Source organism: Solanum lycopersicum, chromosome 2 (genome assembly GCF_036512215.1).
Source record: "Solanum lycopersicum chromosome 2, SLM_r2.1".
NCBI classification, from domain to species: Eukaryota; Viridiplantae; Streptophyta; class Magnoliopsida; order Solanales; family Solanaceae; genus Solanum; species Solanum lycopersicum.
The window spans coordinates 65,831,648-65,849,374 of record NC_090801.1 but is presented as its reverse complement, the minus strand read 5'-3'; the positions used below and the strand labels follow the sequence as shown (position 1 = coordinate 65,849,374).

General features: G+C 35.3%; 3 protein-coding genes and 1 long non-coding RNA gene across 5 annotated transcripts; 2 read left to right on the top strand and 2 right to left on the bottom strand.

The window, feature by feature from the left end:
- The first annotated feature begins 3,257 nt into the window (after positions 1-3,257).
- On the top strand, positions 3,258-8,109 carry LOC101248443 (cyclic nucleotide-gated ion channel 18). Its single transcript, XM_004232240.5, has 6 exons — positions 3,258-4,010; positions 4,083-4,295; positions 4,387-4,703; positions 5,521-5,632; positions 6,200-6,436; positions 7,179-8,109. Exons 1-6 carry the CDS (start codon positions 3,564-3,566, stop codon positions 7,923-7,925), a joined length of 2,073 nt encoding a protein of 690 aa, XP_004232288.1. The 5' UTR covers positions 3,258-3,563; the 3' UTR covers positions 7,926-8,109.
- LOC138342247 (uncharacterized) lies at positions 6,953-8,505 on the bottom strand. The gene is made up of 3 exons (XR_011215080.1): positions 8,371-8,505; positions 8,165-8,208; positions 6,953-7,914 (listed from the first exon to the last, which is right to left on the bottom strand). It is a non-coding gene; the product is annotated as an uncharacterized lncRNA (long non-coding RNA).
- LOC101250474 (aldehyde dehydrogenase family 2 member B7b) lies at positions 8,158-17,710 on the top strand. The gene is made up of 11 exons (XM_010317981.4): positions 8,158-8,540; positions 13,794-13,934; positions 14,014-14,156; positions 14,604-14,757; positions 14,898-15,127; positions 15,347-15,433; positions 16,077-16,250; positions 16,330-16,467; positions 16,748-16,885; positions 16,995-17,056; positions 17,136-17,710. The coding sequence occupies exons 1-11, from the start codon at positions 8,495-8,497 to the stop codon at positions 17,407-17,409; spliced, it is 1,587 nt and encodes a 528-aa protein (XP_010316283.1). The 5' UTR covers positions 8,158-8,494; the 3' UTR covers positions 17,410-17,710.
- Positions 8,612-13,419, bottom strand: LOC104645717 (uncharacterized). Of its 2 annotated transcripts, none has more exons than XM_069294558.1 (2): positions 12,570-13,419; positions 8,612-10,675 (listed from the first exon to the last, which is right to left on the bottom strand). In XM_069294558.1, the coding sequence occupies exon 2, from the start codon at positions 10,285-10,287 to the stop codon at positions 9,379-9,381; it is 909 nt and encodes a 302-aa protein (XP_069150659.1). In that variant the 5' UTR covers positions 10,288-10,675; positions 12,570-13,419; the 3' UTR covers positions 8,612-9,378. Both variants share the same exon structure in this region, with proteins under 2 accessions (XP_069150659.1, XP_025885351.1).
- Positions 17,711-17,727: the final 17 nt, after the last annotated feature.

Below are 17,727 nucleotides of genomic sequence, written 5' to 3'. Positions count from 1 at the left end.
ACATGTACATTGAAATTGAATTATAGAGTAAATAACAACTAATTATTCAAATCAAATAATACTATGATATATTAAACGGTTAAAAAAAAGTGATTGCCTAGAGTAATATTGTTATTTTATTTGTATTAAGAGTAAATAAAATATTACTAGTAAGGATTTAATATGTACAATAACGAAGCCAAGGTACTACTTATTATTCAGTCATTTGCAATCAAACAACATAGTGCATGAAACAAGCTAGCAAGTGTGGATAAGTTTGATTTAACTATGTTACAGAAGTATTAGGAAACAACATAAAGATGGATTAATAAACACCAATTATTGAATTAATTGATATTAATAATTAAGATCAAATAATAGTGTACGTGAGAAGTAAAGGGATGTTTTTTTTAGAAAAAAAACATCGATCGCTATCAATGAATTATGGTGAGTATTGAAAGAAACAAAGTTGTAGGAAACGTGTAGCATCTTTATTTAATTTTGTATACGTATCAAAACCATATCTTCCATGCATCATTTCTCACTTTTTATAAATCAAGTGGCCTACCAATTTTGCACCACTTTTGTGGAAATAAATTCATTCAAGATTGTATATATTTTGGATTAAGATTATCACAAAAAATGATTGTTTATACCCTATGTGGTCACTTAACTATACACTTTTCTCTTATAAAATCAGTCAACTTTCAATTTTAACTCAAAAGTTATTCAATTATGTTCTTCTCTCTCAGAAAGACACTCAACTATTAACTCTTTCCTCAGAAAGTCACTCAATTTATTTAATTATTTTTTTAATTTAAAATTTACTGATATTATTTTTTTATATCACAAAACAATTTTTTTAAAAAATCAAAAATACCATTTAGTGATCCACCTACTTAATCCGATGACTCATTTTATTTTGCTCTTAGGGTGTGTTTGGTACGAAGGAAAATATTTTCCATGAAAAATGTTTTCTTGGAAAACAAGAAGATTTTGGACTTATTTTCTCATGTTTGGTTGGTGAGTAGAAAATATTTTTCGAAAATGATTTTTAGTGTTTGATTTATGAATGAAAAATATTTTTGAGGAACATCTTTTATTTTTGCTAGAATACAAAATAATTTATGAAATTGAAAATATTTTTTAAAATAATTTTTTTGGGTGGTGGTGATAGGGGGTGGGGGGGGGCAGAGGGAGGGGGTAGAAGTTAAAAAATAAAAATTTGAAGTTGATAGTATTTTTAAAAAATAAAAATTATTTTTTTTGGAATTGGGGTTGGGGGTGAGGAGGCTGGTAGGGGTGGGTAGGGGGGTTGGCCGGGCGGGGGGGGGGGGAGGTAGGAGCTTAAAAATAAAAATTTGGAGTTGAAAATATTTTTTAAAAAACAAAATTAATTTTTTGGGGAGGGGGTGGTGTTAGGGGAGGGGGGAGGGTGGTCAGAGAGATTGGGTGGAAAAATAAAATTTTGAAATTGAAAATATTTTTTTTAAAATTGATGTTTTTCTCAAAAAAAAAATGTAATTTAAAATTAGCCTTTATTTTTGAAGGGAAGACATTTTCTTTAATTTTGAGAAAAATGAATTGATTTGGAAAACATTTTCCAAAACTTTTGTCCCAACCAAACATTAGAAAATTGGAAAACGTTTTTCTTTCATACCAAACACACTCTTGATCCTAAATTGACAAAGTAGATCATTTTATCTAGGGAATCTTTACTGGCTTGTGAAGTATGTTTATTTGAATGAACATTATTTCATGTTGCATCAATATCATTACTATATTAGTATGTAATGGTGAGAGCATATGCTTAATTAGTTGTTCTACTCTTTGTCAAGACTGAAATATATCCCGAGGCTATGACAACATCTTTCTACACAACTGTATGTATGACCTTCCTACGAGGAATGTACATCCAATAGGTGTAAGAATAACAAGATTGAGATGTAAATCTCTTGGAGTTTACATCCATTTGAGGGACTAATTTAGAATTAAGGACAAAATAAAATGAGTTATATTATATTTTTTAATAGATCGGGTTAATTGGGTGGATCACTAAATGATTTAAATGATATTTTTTATTTTAATTTTTTTTTGATTTGTTATATAAACAATTAATATCAGCAAATTTTAATTAAATAATAATTAAATAAATTGAGTGACTTTCTGAGGGAATAGTTAATAGTTGAGTGATTTTTGAGTTAAAATTCAAAGTTGAGTGACTTTTTGAGGGAAGAGTTAATATTTGAGTGACTTTTGAATTAAAATTCAAAGTTGAGTGACTTTATAAGAGAGAAGTGCATAGTTGAGTAACCATCTGAGGTATTAACTATAATTTGTATAGTTTTGAAAAAAAAAAAAAACTTCTGCTATTAAAATATTTAATAGTAAATGAAAAAAAGAGAACGGAGGTCCATTGAATCTAAACACATCTATAAGATAGATACTCTACAGATATTTATTTGTTCCTAAATTTATGTGTTTTCAGTTACATTTCATATTTAGAACACACATAATTAGATGTATATGTTTACTATCTAATTGAGATTCATGTTTTTTTTTTGATGTAACCTATGAAATTTAGATACACATAATTAGATGCATATGCTTTTTCTTCTCGTATATTACATATTAGATGCACATAATGCGAGATACATATTTTTAATATAACGTATAAAATTTATACTTGATTAATTAAATTAATATTACACACATTTATTTAGTATTTTTGAAATTTTGAGACATTGCTCTATGGATATAGCACAACTTCAAGCAATGAAATAACTAGTATCGAACTTTAGAAAAAGAGAAACTCCAACCTAGATACATGAAAATGTATAAATTTGAGATGCATTAGAAAATCGAAAACCTAAAGAAAATCTTACCTCTTTTTATGTATTGCTAATATTGAGAAATTGGTTGTTAACTTAGGACAATGTTTGAGGAAGAAGTGGATTACATGGGTTGTGGAGGTTAATGAGATTGGGGAAGGAATCGCTGATGTGAGGTGAGATATAATAATTTTTGAATTTTTAGTATCCCGTTAATTAAAGAGATTATATTTAAGAGATTACGTGTAATACGTATATATGATAGTAAAGTATGTGAGGTTATGTCACAAAAGAAAGACCCAAAGAAAAGAAAAGGAATCCAAATGGGGCCTGGCCCATTTCGTGGTCGCACTAGTAAGCCCATTTCATTGTACCTAATTTCCCGCTTTTTTTTTTCCAGTATGATGAAATAATGCTTATTGAAGAAAATAAATCAATTCTAATGATGATTAGGATGTTAAGTATTTTAATTAATACTGTATTTGAAACTTTGACATGTGTTGTTAACCAAATCCTACAACCTTCCGAAGTCACAGGTTTTCCTCACACAATTTTCAATGGCAGTAAAGGAAGCTTTGATGAAAAAAGGAGCTTCAATGGAACACTCTTAATTCATTCTTCCTTCTTTTCTAGCGCTAATTTTCACTCACTGTTTCATTCATAATACAAAAAAATTATTGGAATCTGTTGTGTTTTCCAGAAGAGAGACAATCTTCCGGAATCCGATTTTGATATCGGACTCCGCCATGGAAGATGACTAGAATATTTGCAAAGCCGGCGTCTCACCTCCGTCATTTACAGCAATCTTTGAAGAACAAATCATTTTCGAACGATGTGCCATGGTGGCGCCAAATTCTCGATCCAAACAGCGATATCGTCAATCGCTGGAACTATGTCTTCCTCCTTACCTGTCTCATCTCTCTTTTCATCGATCCACTCTACTTCTACGTACCTTTCGTCAGCGATAGAGCTTGTATGTCCACTGATGACGAAGCCGCCCGTGAAATTACCATCTATCGTTCTCTCACCGACATCTTTTACTTCCTTCACATTGCCATGAAGTTCCGCACAGCTTTTGTTGCTCCTAGCTCTAGGGTTTTCGGCCGGGGTGAGCTTGTTATGGATCCCCGTGAAATTGCTATACGATATCTCAAAACTGATTTCATCGTTGATTTTACAGCTGCTCTTCCCCTGCCTCAAGTCAGTACATATCCATTTAGTTTAATACTCTACTTTTATTATTGTTATTTTTAATTAATAGTGCCATTGCAGATTGTTATTCGCTATGTAATCCCAGCAGCCAAAAGAAATGGTTCGGGTCATTCCAAAAGTACACTTGCACTTATCGTTCTCATACAATATGTGCCAAGGTTATTCGTTATTTTCCCATTAAATCAGCAGATTATCAAAACTACAGGTTTTATTGCTAAAACAGCCTGGGCAGGAGCAGCTTATAATCTCCTTCTGTTCATGTTAGCAAGTCATGTAAACGCTCATTTCCCATTTCCTTTTATTTCGTAATAATTTATTTGAGACCTGGTTTGAGAATTGTTGCCGCCTTTTCTTCTGTGTGCAGGTGGCAGGAGCTTCCTGGTACGTGGCATCTATAGGAAGACAATTCTCTTGCTGGGCAATTGAATGTAATAAGGAGCGTGATGCAGTTCCACCCTGCATTCTTGAATTTTTGGACTGTAACAATGTTGATGAGGATAGTTATATACGCGATTACTGGCGAAACAGCACACGAGTGCTTGAGAAATGTGATGCTGTAAATGATGAAGATTCTGGTTTTAAGTTTGGAATTTTCGCTGATGCCTTTACTAATGAAGTGGCTTCATCATCGTTCTTGGCAAAATATTTATACTGTCTTTGGTGGGGTCTAAGAAATTTAAGGTTTGATTTCTTCAACTGCAAATTTACTCTTCTTCATTCATTCTCAGTTTTGCATATTCAATGGTGTTGGTGATTATAATTGAAAGTTGGCGTCTCAAAGTAATTCCTAGGGACATTCCTCTTCTGACATACTCCTTCATTTTTTGTTATTTATATGACAGTATTTGAGAAAGAAATACTATTTACACATACGCTAAATATAAATGTCTTACCAAAAGAAACCCTTAGATCTTTTGGTCTTAATGTCAAATCATTCCTATAAAAAAAAGGGACTAATTAAGGGGTAATATGGGAGCATCTGAAATGAATGGAGTCATCTTCTTGAAATGAAAATTGGGAAAAATATTATTTCACTTTTGCTGCTTTTGCTTCCACCTAATACATTCTGATAGAATTTATGTAATATAGTCTGGCTTTTAAAGGACTCTTTGCGTTTAGATCTGCATCCGAATATGCAAGTCACTCTGTCTGTTTGGTACCCTGTCTCTTATGTTTGGTTAATTCATCAGGCAGCTAAGACTGGACTAGGAATTCATAAATGTTCACCCTTGTCTATCTCAGCTACTGAATTTTTGGCAAGCATTTTCACCGCTGTTAATCATTGTAAATGATAAAGTATACTGATCCTCTGTAAACTGTCTTGGATCATGTATGGCTACCACATAAATGTCACAATCAAGACTAGTGTGATTTTGGATCACATAAATTGTTTAAAATGAATTTCTTGTCTCCTTTGTTGCTTAGGATACCATCAAATTACTCGGTTCTTTTTCCAGGTAGAAATCTTATGTTTATCTTTACGAATGTTGTCTTGCAGTTCATATGGGCAGAATTTGAATACTAGCACATATATTGGTGAAACCTTATTCAGCATTTTCATAAGTATCATCGGTTTAGTTCTCTTTGCACAGTTAATTGGAAACATGCAGGTAAGATTTTGAGGATAAGATTTGTCTGTATAGATCACTAGTATCACCTAGTGCAGTTATCTGAAGTAATTTCACCATGGTTTATATACATGAATGATTAATCTATACATGTTATGTCAGACACCTTCAAGTTGTTATAATTATTCACCTCTAGAGCAATGTTAAACATGATAACTTTGTTAATTTGTGATAGTTGATTTACATAATGTGCTAATTACCAGCTAAATATTGTACGGAGTTGGATTAATTCTTTGAAGAGTAATCAGAAATCTCTAAGAGCTTTAATTTCATTTTTCAAGTTAGCAGTCCTGCTATGTGCCATTACTCTAGATATGTTCCCTATAATCTCAAATTATAAGCAGCTTAGGTCCATTGGGATTAATAGTATAATATTATTCAACATTACTTCTGGGTTGAGTTGGATACTGCTTTCAGATTACGCTTAGGGGTTAGTCGGTGATTTGTAAGGGTTTTTAAGAGTTTGAGCTACCATTTTAGATTTGTTTCATCTAGTTTAGGACATGCTTCTTTGTCCTTGATATACTTCTGAATTTCTGCCCTTTCCAGACTTATCTGCAATCTATGACTGTAAAAATTGAGGAATGGAGAATTAGAAAAAGAGATATTGAAGAATGGATGAGACATCGACAGTTGCCTGAAGACTTGCAAGAACGTGTTCGCCGTTTTGATCAATGTAAATGGCTTGCAACAAGAGGAGTTAATGAAGAAGAGATCTTGCAATCTTTGCCTTTGGACCTTCGTCGTCAAATCCAAAGACACCTATGCCTTAATCTTGTTCGACGAGTATGTCTTTCTGGCACTAAATATATCATTATTTTGCTTGGCTCGTGTATTATATATTAGACTATCATGGCATATTGATGTACTTCTCGAGACTTGATAGGTTGTCAGTGTCTTAAGCAGAAACTCTGACCACTGGTTCCCAGGAAATCCTTAGTTCCTAAATTGGTATAGCTGATATAAATGGTCATACTCATACCGACATTTGCGTATTTTAACAAAATATTTGCACATTTCATGTTTTAATTTACGTTGTTAAGACCCGGAAGCGAGAAACAATCATTGTTTATAGATTATGACATTTGCATCAGCACTTGTTGATGTTTGATGATAGATTTATTTTCTGTCAAGGTTGCCCTTTTCATTGTGATCTTTAGATATATATATATATATGGCATAGCCAGATGATGTAATATGTGGTGTTTGCAGTATTTCACTTCTCTTGGAATTGAAATACTTTCAGGAGGCAAACATTAAGGAAAAGAGCTGCAGGCAGAAATATTTGCCAGTAGTTAAAGATTTGAGCAAAAGAAATAAGTACTAATAAGTATTAGTGAATGAATAAATAAAATAGTTCCATCTCTTCAGTCATCAATTTAAGCTTTGACTTGTCTTGTGATGTACCTTACGTTTTGTATTTGCATCAGCCACATGTTTGGAGTTGTATTTTTACTCTGTAAATGCCTAAACCCATCCACTTTTGTTTGCTAAGCTTTAGAGACCCCAAAATCTCCTGACTGCGCAGGTTCCATTTTTTGAGCAAATGGATGACCAGTTGCTTGATGCAATATGTGAACGCCTAGTGTCGACCCTGAGCATAATGGGCACATATGTTGTTCTAGAAGATGATCCAGTGAGTGAGATGCTCTTTATCATCAGGGGACAACTAGAGAGCTCCACGACAAATGGGGGAAGATCTGGATTCTTCAATTCAATCACCCTTGGACCTAATGATTTTTGTGGTGAAGAATTGCTGACTTGGGCCTTACTGCCTAACTCAACGCAGTTGCCAGCTTCAACTCGAACAGTGAGAACACTTACTGAAGTTGAAGCATTTGCACTTCGAGCTGAAGACCTGAAATTTTTTGCAGTTCAATTTAAACGTCTTCACAGCATGAAGCTACAGCATGCATTTAGGTACTATTCTCATCAGTGGAGAACATGGGGTGCTTGTTTTATACAGGCTGCATGGAGAAGGTATAAGAAGAAAAAGATGGAATACGAGTTGGCTCTACAAGAGAGCTATTATTATAATCAAGATCCTAATGATGAGGGTAACTACAATGAGCAAAGTTTTGATGACGCTGGTCCTGAGCAACCGTTAGTAGCCAGTGGTTCTCGTGGTTCCCAACAACTTGGAGCTACAATTTTGGCCAAACGATTTGCTACTAATACGAGAAGAGGAATAGAACAGAAGATGGCTGATTCTTCTTCTAGCTTAAAAATGCCCAAGCTGTTTAAGCCAGATGAGCCTGATTTTTCTGCAGAATGAAGGCCACATCATATGTAATTAGTTAGAACACCTTGCATTACTGAAAGGTACTGGTGACTGGTGAGTAATGACAAAGCTAGTACCCTTTTTTTTAAAACTTTTTTGTAAATTTCAGGAACTATAGGCCTTTTTGATTACAACATTATTCCCTTTTCAATCATGTGAAATACAACCTTCTTTTCTAGTTGATTGTGCCTAAAAGTTATCTAGTTCCAAAGGTAATATTGGAAAAAACTTACCCGTACCGGATGTTTACGCCAAACATATTGTGGGTAAGTTTTACCTGTACATATTAGATTGTTTTTGATTGGACAGAAAAAAAAGAAGGCAATATTTTTTTCATAGGGTTCAGGAAAGGAATAGTGGAATGGAACACAGAGAAGAAAAGGGATAAGCTTATATCTAATGAATCAGCTAATTGATGACGTGCAAGTAGTTAGACTACCTCTGCATTTTTAGCAGCAGCAAATCTGTCTCTGTCCAAAAATTACTCTGTATCTGAATTCTTGACGTTGCTCCGATTCTTATCTCTTCTTCTCCATCTCTATTTAATTTTCTCGTCTCCAGCAATGAATACTCATACACGACGGATCATTTCTCAGCTTCGCACTTCAAGTATTTATACTACGTCTTTACTACTGTTTATGTGCAAAAGAATGGACTGCATCTTAATTTAGTACTCTCTCTTTTCCTTTTTTTTTTTTTATATCTCTCACCTGTTTGGATTTCACTTTCATTAAAGTTAATTTTTCAAAAAAATGATAGGTAAATCATCTTTTATTTTTAATTTGTTTGTTAGAGATTCCTTTTCAAAATTATAATATGAAAATTAATTACTAATTTTCTTAAGTTGATCAAATATCTATTTTCGAAGTAATTAACTATCATGAGTATAATAGAATTTTTTTTATATAATTTATGTATTAATTTTATGAAGTTATTGATAAACTATTTAGAATAACAATATAAAAAGGGAAGGTAAGGAAAGAATATGATTGTAGCTTCTCTTGTTCACTGATGACACTCAAAAAATTGTTTTGGTGAATAATTTTCTATGCCTAAGCTGAAAAACTAAAATGCCTTTTATAGGCAAAGCTGAGAGACAAAGAGATTTGAAAATCTAAAAGCTAATCTTCTGATTGGCCCTTGATTCTCGTCCGTTGCTTTTGGTTAAAGCAAAAGTAAAGTGGTTGTCATCTTCTTCTTTTTGAAAAGCAAAGATGCCTGACTTAAAGTTGTTTGTCATCTTCTTTTTTTTGAATAGTGAAGATGCCTGACTTTGTCTGCCATGATGTGGGCCTTTGATAGCGAATTCCTTTCGTCGTGACTGAGTCAGCAAAAGATTCCGTCTTCTTTTAAGCTCCATTTGCTTCTTCCTTGGTAATTCTGATTCTATGAATCTCTACCTGGAAGACTAATTATTCTGGCTTTTAATAGCCTCAATTAGGACTCTTCAGTCAAAAGGATTTAGATAAGATCTGGCTAATGCTTTTGGATTAAGCATGTCGCCATTGTCATCACTTTGTGATGAGGCCTCATCAAGTAGCTGGTTAATAGCAGCTTCATCTGGATTTTCGTCAAGTTTTGAGAGAGCCTTTTCAAGTCTCTTTTTTAAGTCACTCTTTGAAGGTGACGCCTGAGATATTTCCTTTCCCTTTGAAGGAGATGGATTGCCTTTTCTGGTGGGAGACCATCCTTTAATTCGGATTTCTTTGGACAAGAATTTGATCCTGTCAAAATCTGCAATAACAAACGTCCATGATAAAATATAAAATAAACGTCTTTTTATAAAGTACTTACAGAGCTTGATGTGCTCTGGGAGGGTTGATATGCCTTCTTCAGCCTGGAATTGGGGATAATTTTCTACAAACTGACGAGGCATCACTTGCTTATTTCCACCAAAAAGGCTCCACCATTCATAGAACCATCTTGGTATGATTGAGGCTGATACCTCTGGACAATATTTGATAAACCACGTGTGGGTGGTTGGCCTGACATACATGAAATTTATCCAAGCGTTTTTATAATCAAACCAGTTGTAGGTTTGAGGGTTGGATCTCTTGGATAGATTGATCGGAGTTTGCAGATGGTCTACAGGCCAGTTATACGGAGATAAGATCTTTTTTATCGTCAATTTTGAATAGGCGATGCTTTCTGGGTCAGATTTATCTGCCAATTCATGTTCTATTTCTAGTGATCCGGTATCAATGAGAATAAACTCAAAGTACCTTCTGGTTTTTAAGGAATTGTCTGTCTCGACGTAATTCCTGTTGGTGTAGATAGGCTTCAAGAGATGTTTGACCTCATAACCTTCATATTCCTTGTCGAGTGCAAGGATTGGGATGATATTTAGAGAAATCATTTCAAATTTCTCTTTCTCTCTTGGAGTCGTCTAGGAGCTACTTGGAGTAACTGCTTCTGCAAAATTTTGAGGCTGCTTTATTGTGTAGCAGTCACTTGTCTGTTTCTGAGAGAATCTAAGTTCTCCGCTTGGTGATGAAGAGGTGCTGGCTTCTTGATCCTTTGCAAAAGGTTTCTTTAATACCAGCATTCCGGTTGGTCGACTCTGTGGGAGTACTGTTGGATTAATGGGTGGCAAACTTGCCAAAGCTGTGTACCTGTTTACATCAGGTCTTGCTGGGTTAATTTCAGGCCTCCTTGCAAAGGGACCTGTACTGGCTGGTTCATTAGGATTGGTCCTAACTGGTTGTTTGCCTGCCATTGGCCTGATTTGTGGTCTCATGTTTACCCTGCAAAAATTCTCTCGTTAGATAATCAGGCAAAGAGTTATTTTCACCTTTAATGAATTCGATTTGAAAATCGAAGCTGGATAATAAAGCTTGCCATCTAGCAAAAATTTGTTTGGAAACAATATTTTTGACATCCTTTTGAAGGATTTCTTTAGCAGATTTACAGTCCACTCTAAGCAGAAATTCTTTGTTAACTAGATCATCTTGGAACTTGGTTATGCAAAGAACAATAGCTAGGACTTCCTTTTTGATCGTGCTATAATTCTTTTGGGCAGAATTCCAGGTTCCTGAATAGTAACGGACCAGCTGCTCCGTAGATTTGGGGTCTTTTCTTTGTTTAAGAATGCCACCATATCCGATGTCAGAAGCATCAGTCTCAACAATCATAAAAAAGTCTGGGTTAGAGATACCTAAGCAAGGAAGGTTCTTAACCATATTTTTAAATAGAACAACTGCCTTAGTATGATCGTTACCCCAAGGTGAAGGAGTCTTCTTTAACCTGTCAAAGAGGGGCTTGCAAATATGTCTAACTTTAGGAATAAAGTCAGCTACATAGTTAAGACTCCCGAGAAATCTCTGTAGTTGGGTTTTATCCAAGATGACATCTGGGAAATTATTTGAAAACTCAATAGACCTGCAGATTTTGACAGGATCAAATTCTTGTCCAAAGAAATTCGAATTAAAGGATGGTCTCCCGCCAGAAAAGGCAATCCATCTCCTTCAAAGGGAAATGAAATATCTCAGGCGTCACCTTCAAAGAGTGACTTAAAAAAGAGACTTGAAAAGGCTCTCTCAAAACTTGACGAAAATCCAGATGAAGCTGCTATTAACCAGCTACTTGATGAGGCCTCATCACAAAGTGATGACAATGGCGACGTGCTTAATCCAAAAGCATTAGCCAGATCTTATCTAAATCCTTTTGACTGAAGAGTCCTAATTGAGGCTATTAAAAGCCAGAATAATTAGTCTTCCAGGTAGAGATTCATAGAATCAGAATTACCAAGGAAGAAGCAAATGGAGCTTCAAAGAAGACGGAATCTTTTGCTGACTCAGTCACGACGAAAGGAATTCGCTATCAAAGGCCCACATCATGGCAGACAAAGTCAGGCATCTTCACTATTCAAAAAAAAGAAGATGACAAACAACTTTAAGTCAGGCATCTTTGCTTTTCAAAAAGAAGAAGATGACAACCACTTTACTTTTGCTTTAACCAAAAGCAACGGACGAGAATCAAGGGTCAATCAGAAGATTAGCTTTTAGATTTTCAAATCTCTTTGTCTCTCAGCTTTGCCTATAAAAGGCATTTTAATTTTTCAGCTTAGGCATCGAAAATTATTCACCAGAACAATTTTGAATGCTCTCTCTTTATGTAAACATTATGCTTTGTATGAAATAAAGGTCCTCTAAGATTTCTGTAAGCAACTTTGAAAATTTCTGTAAGTTCTTCTTTATTTAAATTCCGCAACTATGAAAATGGTAAGGAAAGAGTATGATTGTAGCTTCTCTTGTTCACTGATGACATGACAGTGTGAATAATTTTGATCAACTATGATTTAATCAGTTAAAAGTAATCTATTTATCTTATTTTTGAAATGACTAGTTTGGCTTTAGATGGTACTATAAAGTAGACCTCATTATTTTAGGTTACGCAGAGTGTTTACTTGATTGTCTAAACAAAATTTAGAAATAAATTTTGAACCTAAGCTAAACACAGAGTTAAAGGGTTTCATTTAATCATTAAATTTGTCCTCCGTTATAGTTCTTTTAAGGGAAAGCTCCGAATCAACCCATTTTATCCAAAAATGAAAAGATAAAACCACCCGCCCCTAATATAACCCGCATCCGACCAACTAACATGTAAAACCCACCCAAGTCCAAAGAAAGCAAAACTAACCCTTTAACGGCGGCGGCGGCGGCAGCGACGGCGCAACTTTTTTCCATGAGTTGATTTCCAAGAAAATGGAAATAACTTTGCCCGCATTGGATCTAACTAACAACTTATTGTTCTACCCAAGTCCAAGAAATCAAAAACAAACCCATATAATGGTAGCGTGGCGGCGGCGCGTCTTCTTCAATGGTTTCCAGGAGAAGGGGAAATAACTTTACCCACATCCGACCCAACTAACAAGTAAACCATCTTTCCCGTTATAGTTCTACCCAGGTCCAAGAAGGCAAATACAAACCCCTCTGGGCGTGGCAGCGGCGCATCTTCTTCCATGTCTTCCAAGAAAAGGGAAAATAACTTTGCCTTTTCCCATCTTCTACAGTTCCCTTAATTTTGCATTTTTTTAGAATCTAACTCAACAGTCCCTTTATGGACTTCATCACTTCTAACCAAACACAAATCCAACTAAGAAGAGATAAAACTCAATAAAATGAATAGCGTCCCAGAGGAAAATCTCAACACCTGAGTAGACATAAAAAAGAATCAACTTAGCAGTTAAATAAAATATCACATCATCAACAGCAGAAGTTGCCGCCTGAATCGCCACGAACCCAACCACAAAAGCAGAGACAAATTTCCCTTGCTGAAAGAATCAGCCCAAATCCACTACATTCTTGTACTGCAATTCCAATTACACTTGCCTCGAAATTGCCGCAAATACAGTAACTTGGTGACTTTTGAGGAAGATGGAAAAATTGATTCTTTTCTATTGGGTGGACAAACTCACCAAGAGTAATTAAAAATAAATATGGTCTGTTTTGAGGTTGAAGTTTAATTCAGGTGACATAGTACTTTGCTGGGTTTTGAGGAAACTGGAACAGTATTTGTTTTTTAATCATAATGTTGAGTTTATTTAATTTGGTTCGGATTTTAATTTGATGGGTTTGCGGTCGGATTCATTCTAACCAATAAAAGAATGTTGATGGTTATTTTATCTCCAATAACTATATTGCAAGTACTTGTAAACCAAAAATACATTCACAGATTATAATTAAAGTAGTCTTTTTCTAATCAGAAGAATTATTTTCACCCGTGTTTTCTTTCTTTGGTATCTTGATGATTGAACAAGCTAACTGTGTCTTGATATTACCCCACTTGATTTGTTTGATATTTTAACTGATTTTCTTGAGAAAGGAGCTAGCTAATTATAGGTTCTGCAATTTCAATCTACAGTTAGGTACTCCAACTACTGGAGAAAGGGTATCAGAAGGTTTTGTAGCAGTGCCGTGGTGCATGAAGAGCCAATCACTCCACCTGTTGAGGTTAAATATAATCAGCTTCTCATTAATGGACAGTTTGTTGATGCAGCCTCAGGTTGACCTAAAGTCTTTTCATTTATATGTTATTTCTTCTATAAATCTCAAGTGTAATATGGAGAATTCTACGTCTTCAGGGAAGACATTTCCTACATTTGACCCTCGAACAGGCGAAGCTATTACTACGGTTGCGGAGGCCGACACTGAAGATGTCAACCGTGCAGTCTTTGCTGCCCGTAAAGCATTTGATGAAGGACCATGGCCTAAAATGACTTGTGCAGTAACCGAACTTTCTTATCTTTCCATATCCTCTTCCTTGTCCCAACAGTGAGAGGCGGATTTAGAATTTGAACTTAACATGTTCAACCTTTAAGGTTCTTATCGCTGAACACATTGATCTATCGGACATACGTGTTTAGATTTTAATATTCTCTCATTTTAGTACTTTCACATATATATTTATTTCCTGTATTATATGGTCCCTCTACCGAAGTTAATTTCTCAGTTGGTCGTTCAACTAATAGTAATTATTTGAGTAATATAAGTCACTTTCTTTGTTGAAGAAAATTGGAATCAAGTTGAAAAATGACTTCTTGAGATAATAACTATTTAGCAAAGTGACCATATGAGAAATCAATCCGCCTCTGCAGACAACTACAGCTTGTTTAAACTCCCAGTCTTACTTAAGCATGTACAATAATGTACTTACTTAACCAAATATTTCCAGGAAAGGTCATGTATAATGTTGCAGTTTGCTGATTTGCTTGAGAGGCACAGTGATGAACTTGCAGCACTTGAGACTTGGGATAAGGGAAAGCCTTACGAACAAGCTGCAAATGAAGAAATACCAATGCTCATTCGTCTTTTCAGATACTATGCTGGTTAAGAAAATAAGAAAAATGGCGTTATGTTTCCTTTTGACAGTTTAATAACCACTTATTGTATATCAATTGACGTTCTAATGTTTGCTGAATCACCCTAAATGCTTTTCTAAGTATTTCTGCTTACATTTCTTATTCAGGTTGGGCTGATAAAATTCATGGTCTTACAGCTCCTGCTGACAGTTTGCACCATGTTCAGACCCTGCATGAGCCAATTGGTGTTGCAGGACAGATAATACCCTGGAATTTTCCGTTATTAATGTTCGCCTGGAAAGTTGGCCCTGCACTTGCTTGTGGTAACACTGTCGTACTAAAACCAGCAGAACAAACACCACTCTCTGCCCTGTATGTGTCAAAGTTATTCCATGAGGTATATAACCATTTTTAGTCTGCACCGGTCGTGAATTCACAGAATTCTAATGAGTACTCATTTGTACTTGTCATTTAGTTATTTCTAGTATGTTGTTTACAAATTTAGTAGTTTCAAATATAGAAGTGGAAACTTTCCACAATTATTGCAGCTCAAATCGAAGATTTCTCCATCTATACAAGATGATAGAATGTAATTTGTCTTCACTCCAACTGTCAGGTTGGACTTCCCCCTGGAGTCTTAAATGTCATTCCTGGATCCGGTAGTGCAGGTGCAGATCTTGCCAGTCATATGGATGTCGATAAGGTATTTTCTGAGTTTTGGCTTTAGTTCCTGAATAGGAATTTACAGAAGAAATGGCTTATGTTTCTTCTGATAAACCTACACGACAAAGTCCAAGGCAGTTTCAGTATCAAATTTGAAATGTTGGATTGTATAAAGGAGTGTCAGAACACGGTATTTCAGTTTCAACATATCTCTAGGTAGCAATGAAGCTATCCGTCGCTAATTCTACCCCCTCTTCCATCCCAAAGAAGATTAAAAGAAGTAAATAGCCTAATTATAGTGTCTCATTAGATAGTATAATCCACATGTAGAAAATGAAGAAAATCATATCTTTTTCTTCCAGCTTCCCCATTAAAAGTCAATAAACAACATAAAGAGGTTATGCATCCTGATGTCCTTTCAGCTTTTGTATTTCATGCTTGCTTTTATTGATGCAGCTGTGATGTGTAAAGTTTTCTGAGTGAATACTCTGGAATAGATGAGGGAGACTGAAGGAGCACTGACATCTTCTACTACTTGTTTTCGTATAGATTTAAACAGCTTGGTCCTCGACATTACTTGCATCTTTTCCCCCTGTAAAATGTTTTTTTTTGGTGATTTTTTAATTTTTCTGTGATGTCTAAATTGCGATGTGTCTCTACATCACTCCTTTTGGTGTCTACAGATTGCTTTTACAGGGTCCACAGAAACTGGTAAAGCTGTCGTAGGTGCAGCTGCAAAGAGCAACCTAAAACCTGTGACATTGGAGCTCGGAGGAAAATCTCCTTTCATCATTTGTGAAGATGCAGACGTTGATAAAGCTGTTGAGTTGGCTCATTCTGCTGTTTTCTTTAACCAGGTAGCAAAAATTTCCACTCTTGGAAAATTGCAACCTCTGATGCTTGCTCCAGAATGGAATAAATTTCAAGTATCTGCAGGGACAATGCTGCTGTGCTGGATCTCGGACATTCGTACATGAAAGAGTATATGATGAATTTGTGGAGAAAGCCAAAGCTCGTGCTTTAAAACGCATTGTTGGAGACCCTTTCAAGAAGGGAGTTGAACAAGGTCCGCAGGTACTGTTTTTTCGTGTATCGCTGTCCCCTCTGTCATGGATAATATATAAAAAGAGAATAGTTAAACAAATTCTTTGCCAACTTAAGGACAAGAAGGAATAATATATGTTCACCAATTTGGATGTAGCCAACTTTTCAGGCAATGGTACCTTTATTATTTCCTTTTCAGCATCTTACACAAACTTAAATCATGAATTTCCAGCAAAGAGAAGTAGTAATTACGGACTTCCATTTACATTTCTGAAGTAGTTGTAACATGAATGTTTTGTGTTATCAATAGATTGATACAGAGCAATTTGAGAAGATCCTGAAGTACATAAAATCTGGTACTGAAAGCGGGGCTACTCTCGAGTCTGGAGGGGAAAAATTGGGTTCCAAGGGCTTCTATGTCCAACCTACTGTCTTCTCAAATGTCCAGGTATAACTGCCATTGTCCATAGAATATATCCATACGTAAGGTGAAAAAGATGAGCATCGTACTGATGACATTTAATTGTTTTGTTTAAAATTATTTTTCAACTATTTAGGATAACATGCTGATTGCCAGAGATGAGATATTTGGACCAGTGCAGTCCCTCTTGAAATTCAAGTGAGATTACATTTCATTTGTATTGTATCTGTGCTTGTATTTTGTTTATTAACACTGAACCTGACCTTGAAACAAACAGGGATGTTGAAGAGGTCATCCGAAGGGCAAACTCGTCACATTATGGGTTGGCAGCGGGTGTTTTTACCCAGAATATAGATGCAGCCAACACAATATCTCGAGCCCTTAGAGTAGGGACAGTGTGGGTTAACTGCTTTAACATCTTTGATGCTGCCATTCCGTTTGGTGGTTATAAGATGAGTGGACATGGAAGAGAGAAGGGAGTCTACAGCCTAAGTAACTACTTGCAAGTCAAAGCTATTGTTACCCCTCTGAAGAATCCAGCATGGCTGTAGTTTTCCCCCCTGCTTTCTGGTACTCCTGAGATGTCGTGCAACACGGCAATCTTGTCTTTTAGAGGTCACTTGTATACAGTGTAGATAAGACCAAAACGCTGTATTGTGTGTGTGTTATTGTTTGTTACTAACTTCTTATGATTTGATAACAATATGCAAACTTGTTTGTGTGAGACCTTTCTTGATTTCTGTAGCTCTGATGCAAAATAGGATCTTGTGTTTGAGTTTTGTGGGAATGTAATGAATTATATATAGATGTAATGTTATAATTCTATATTACTACGGTATATATCTTGTTCAATGAACTGTCTATGATGA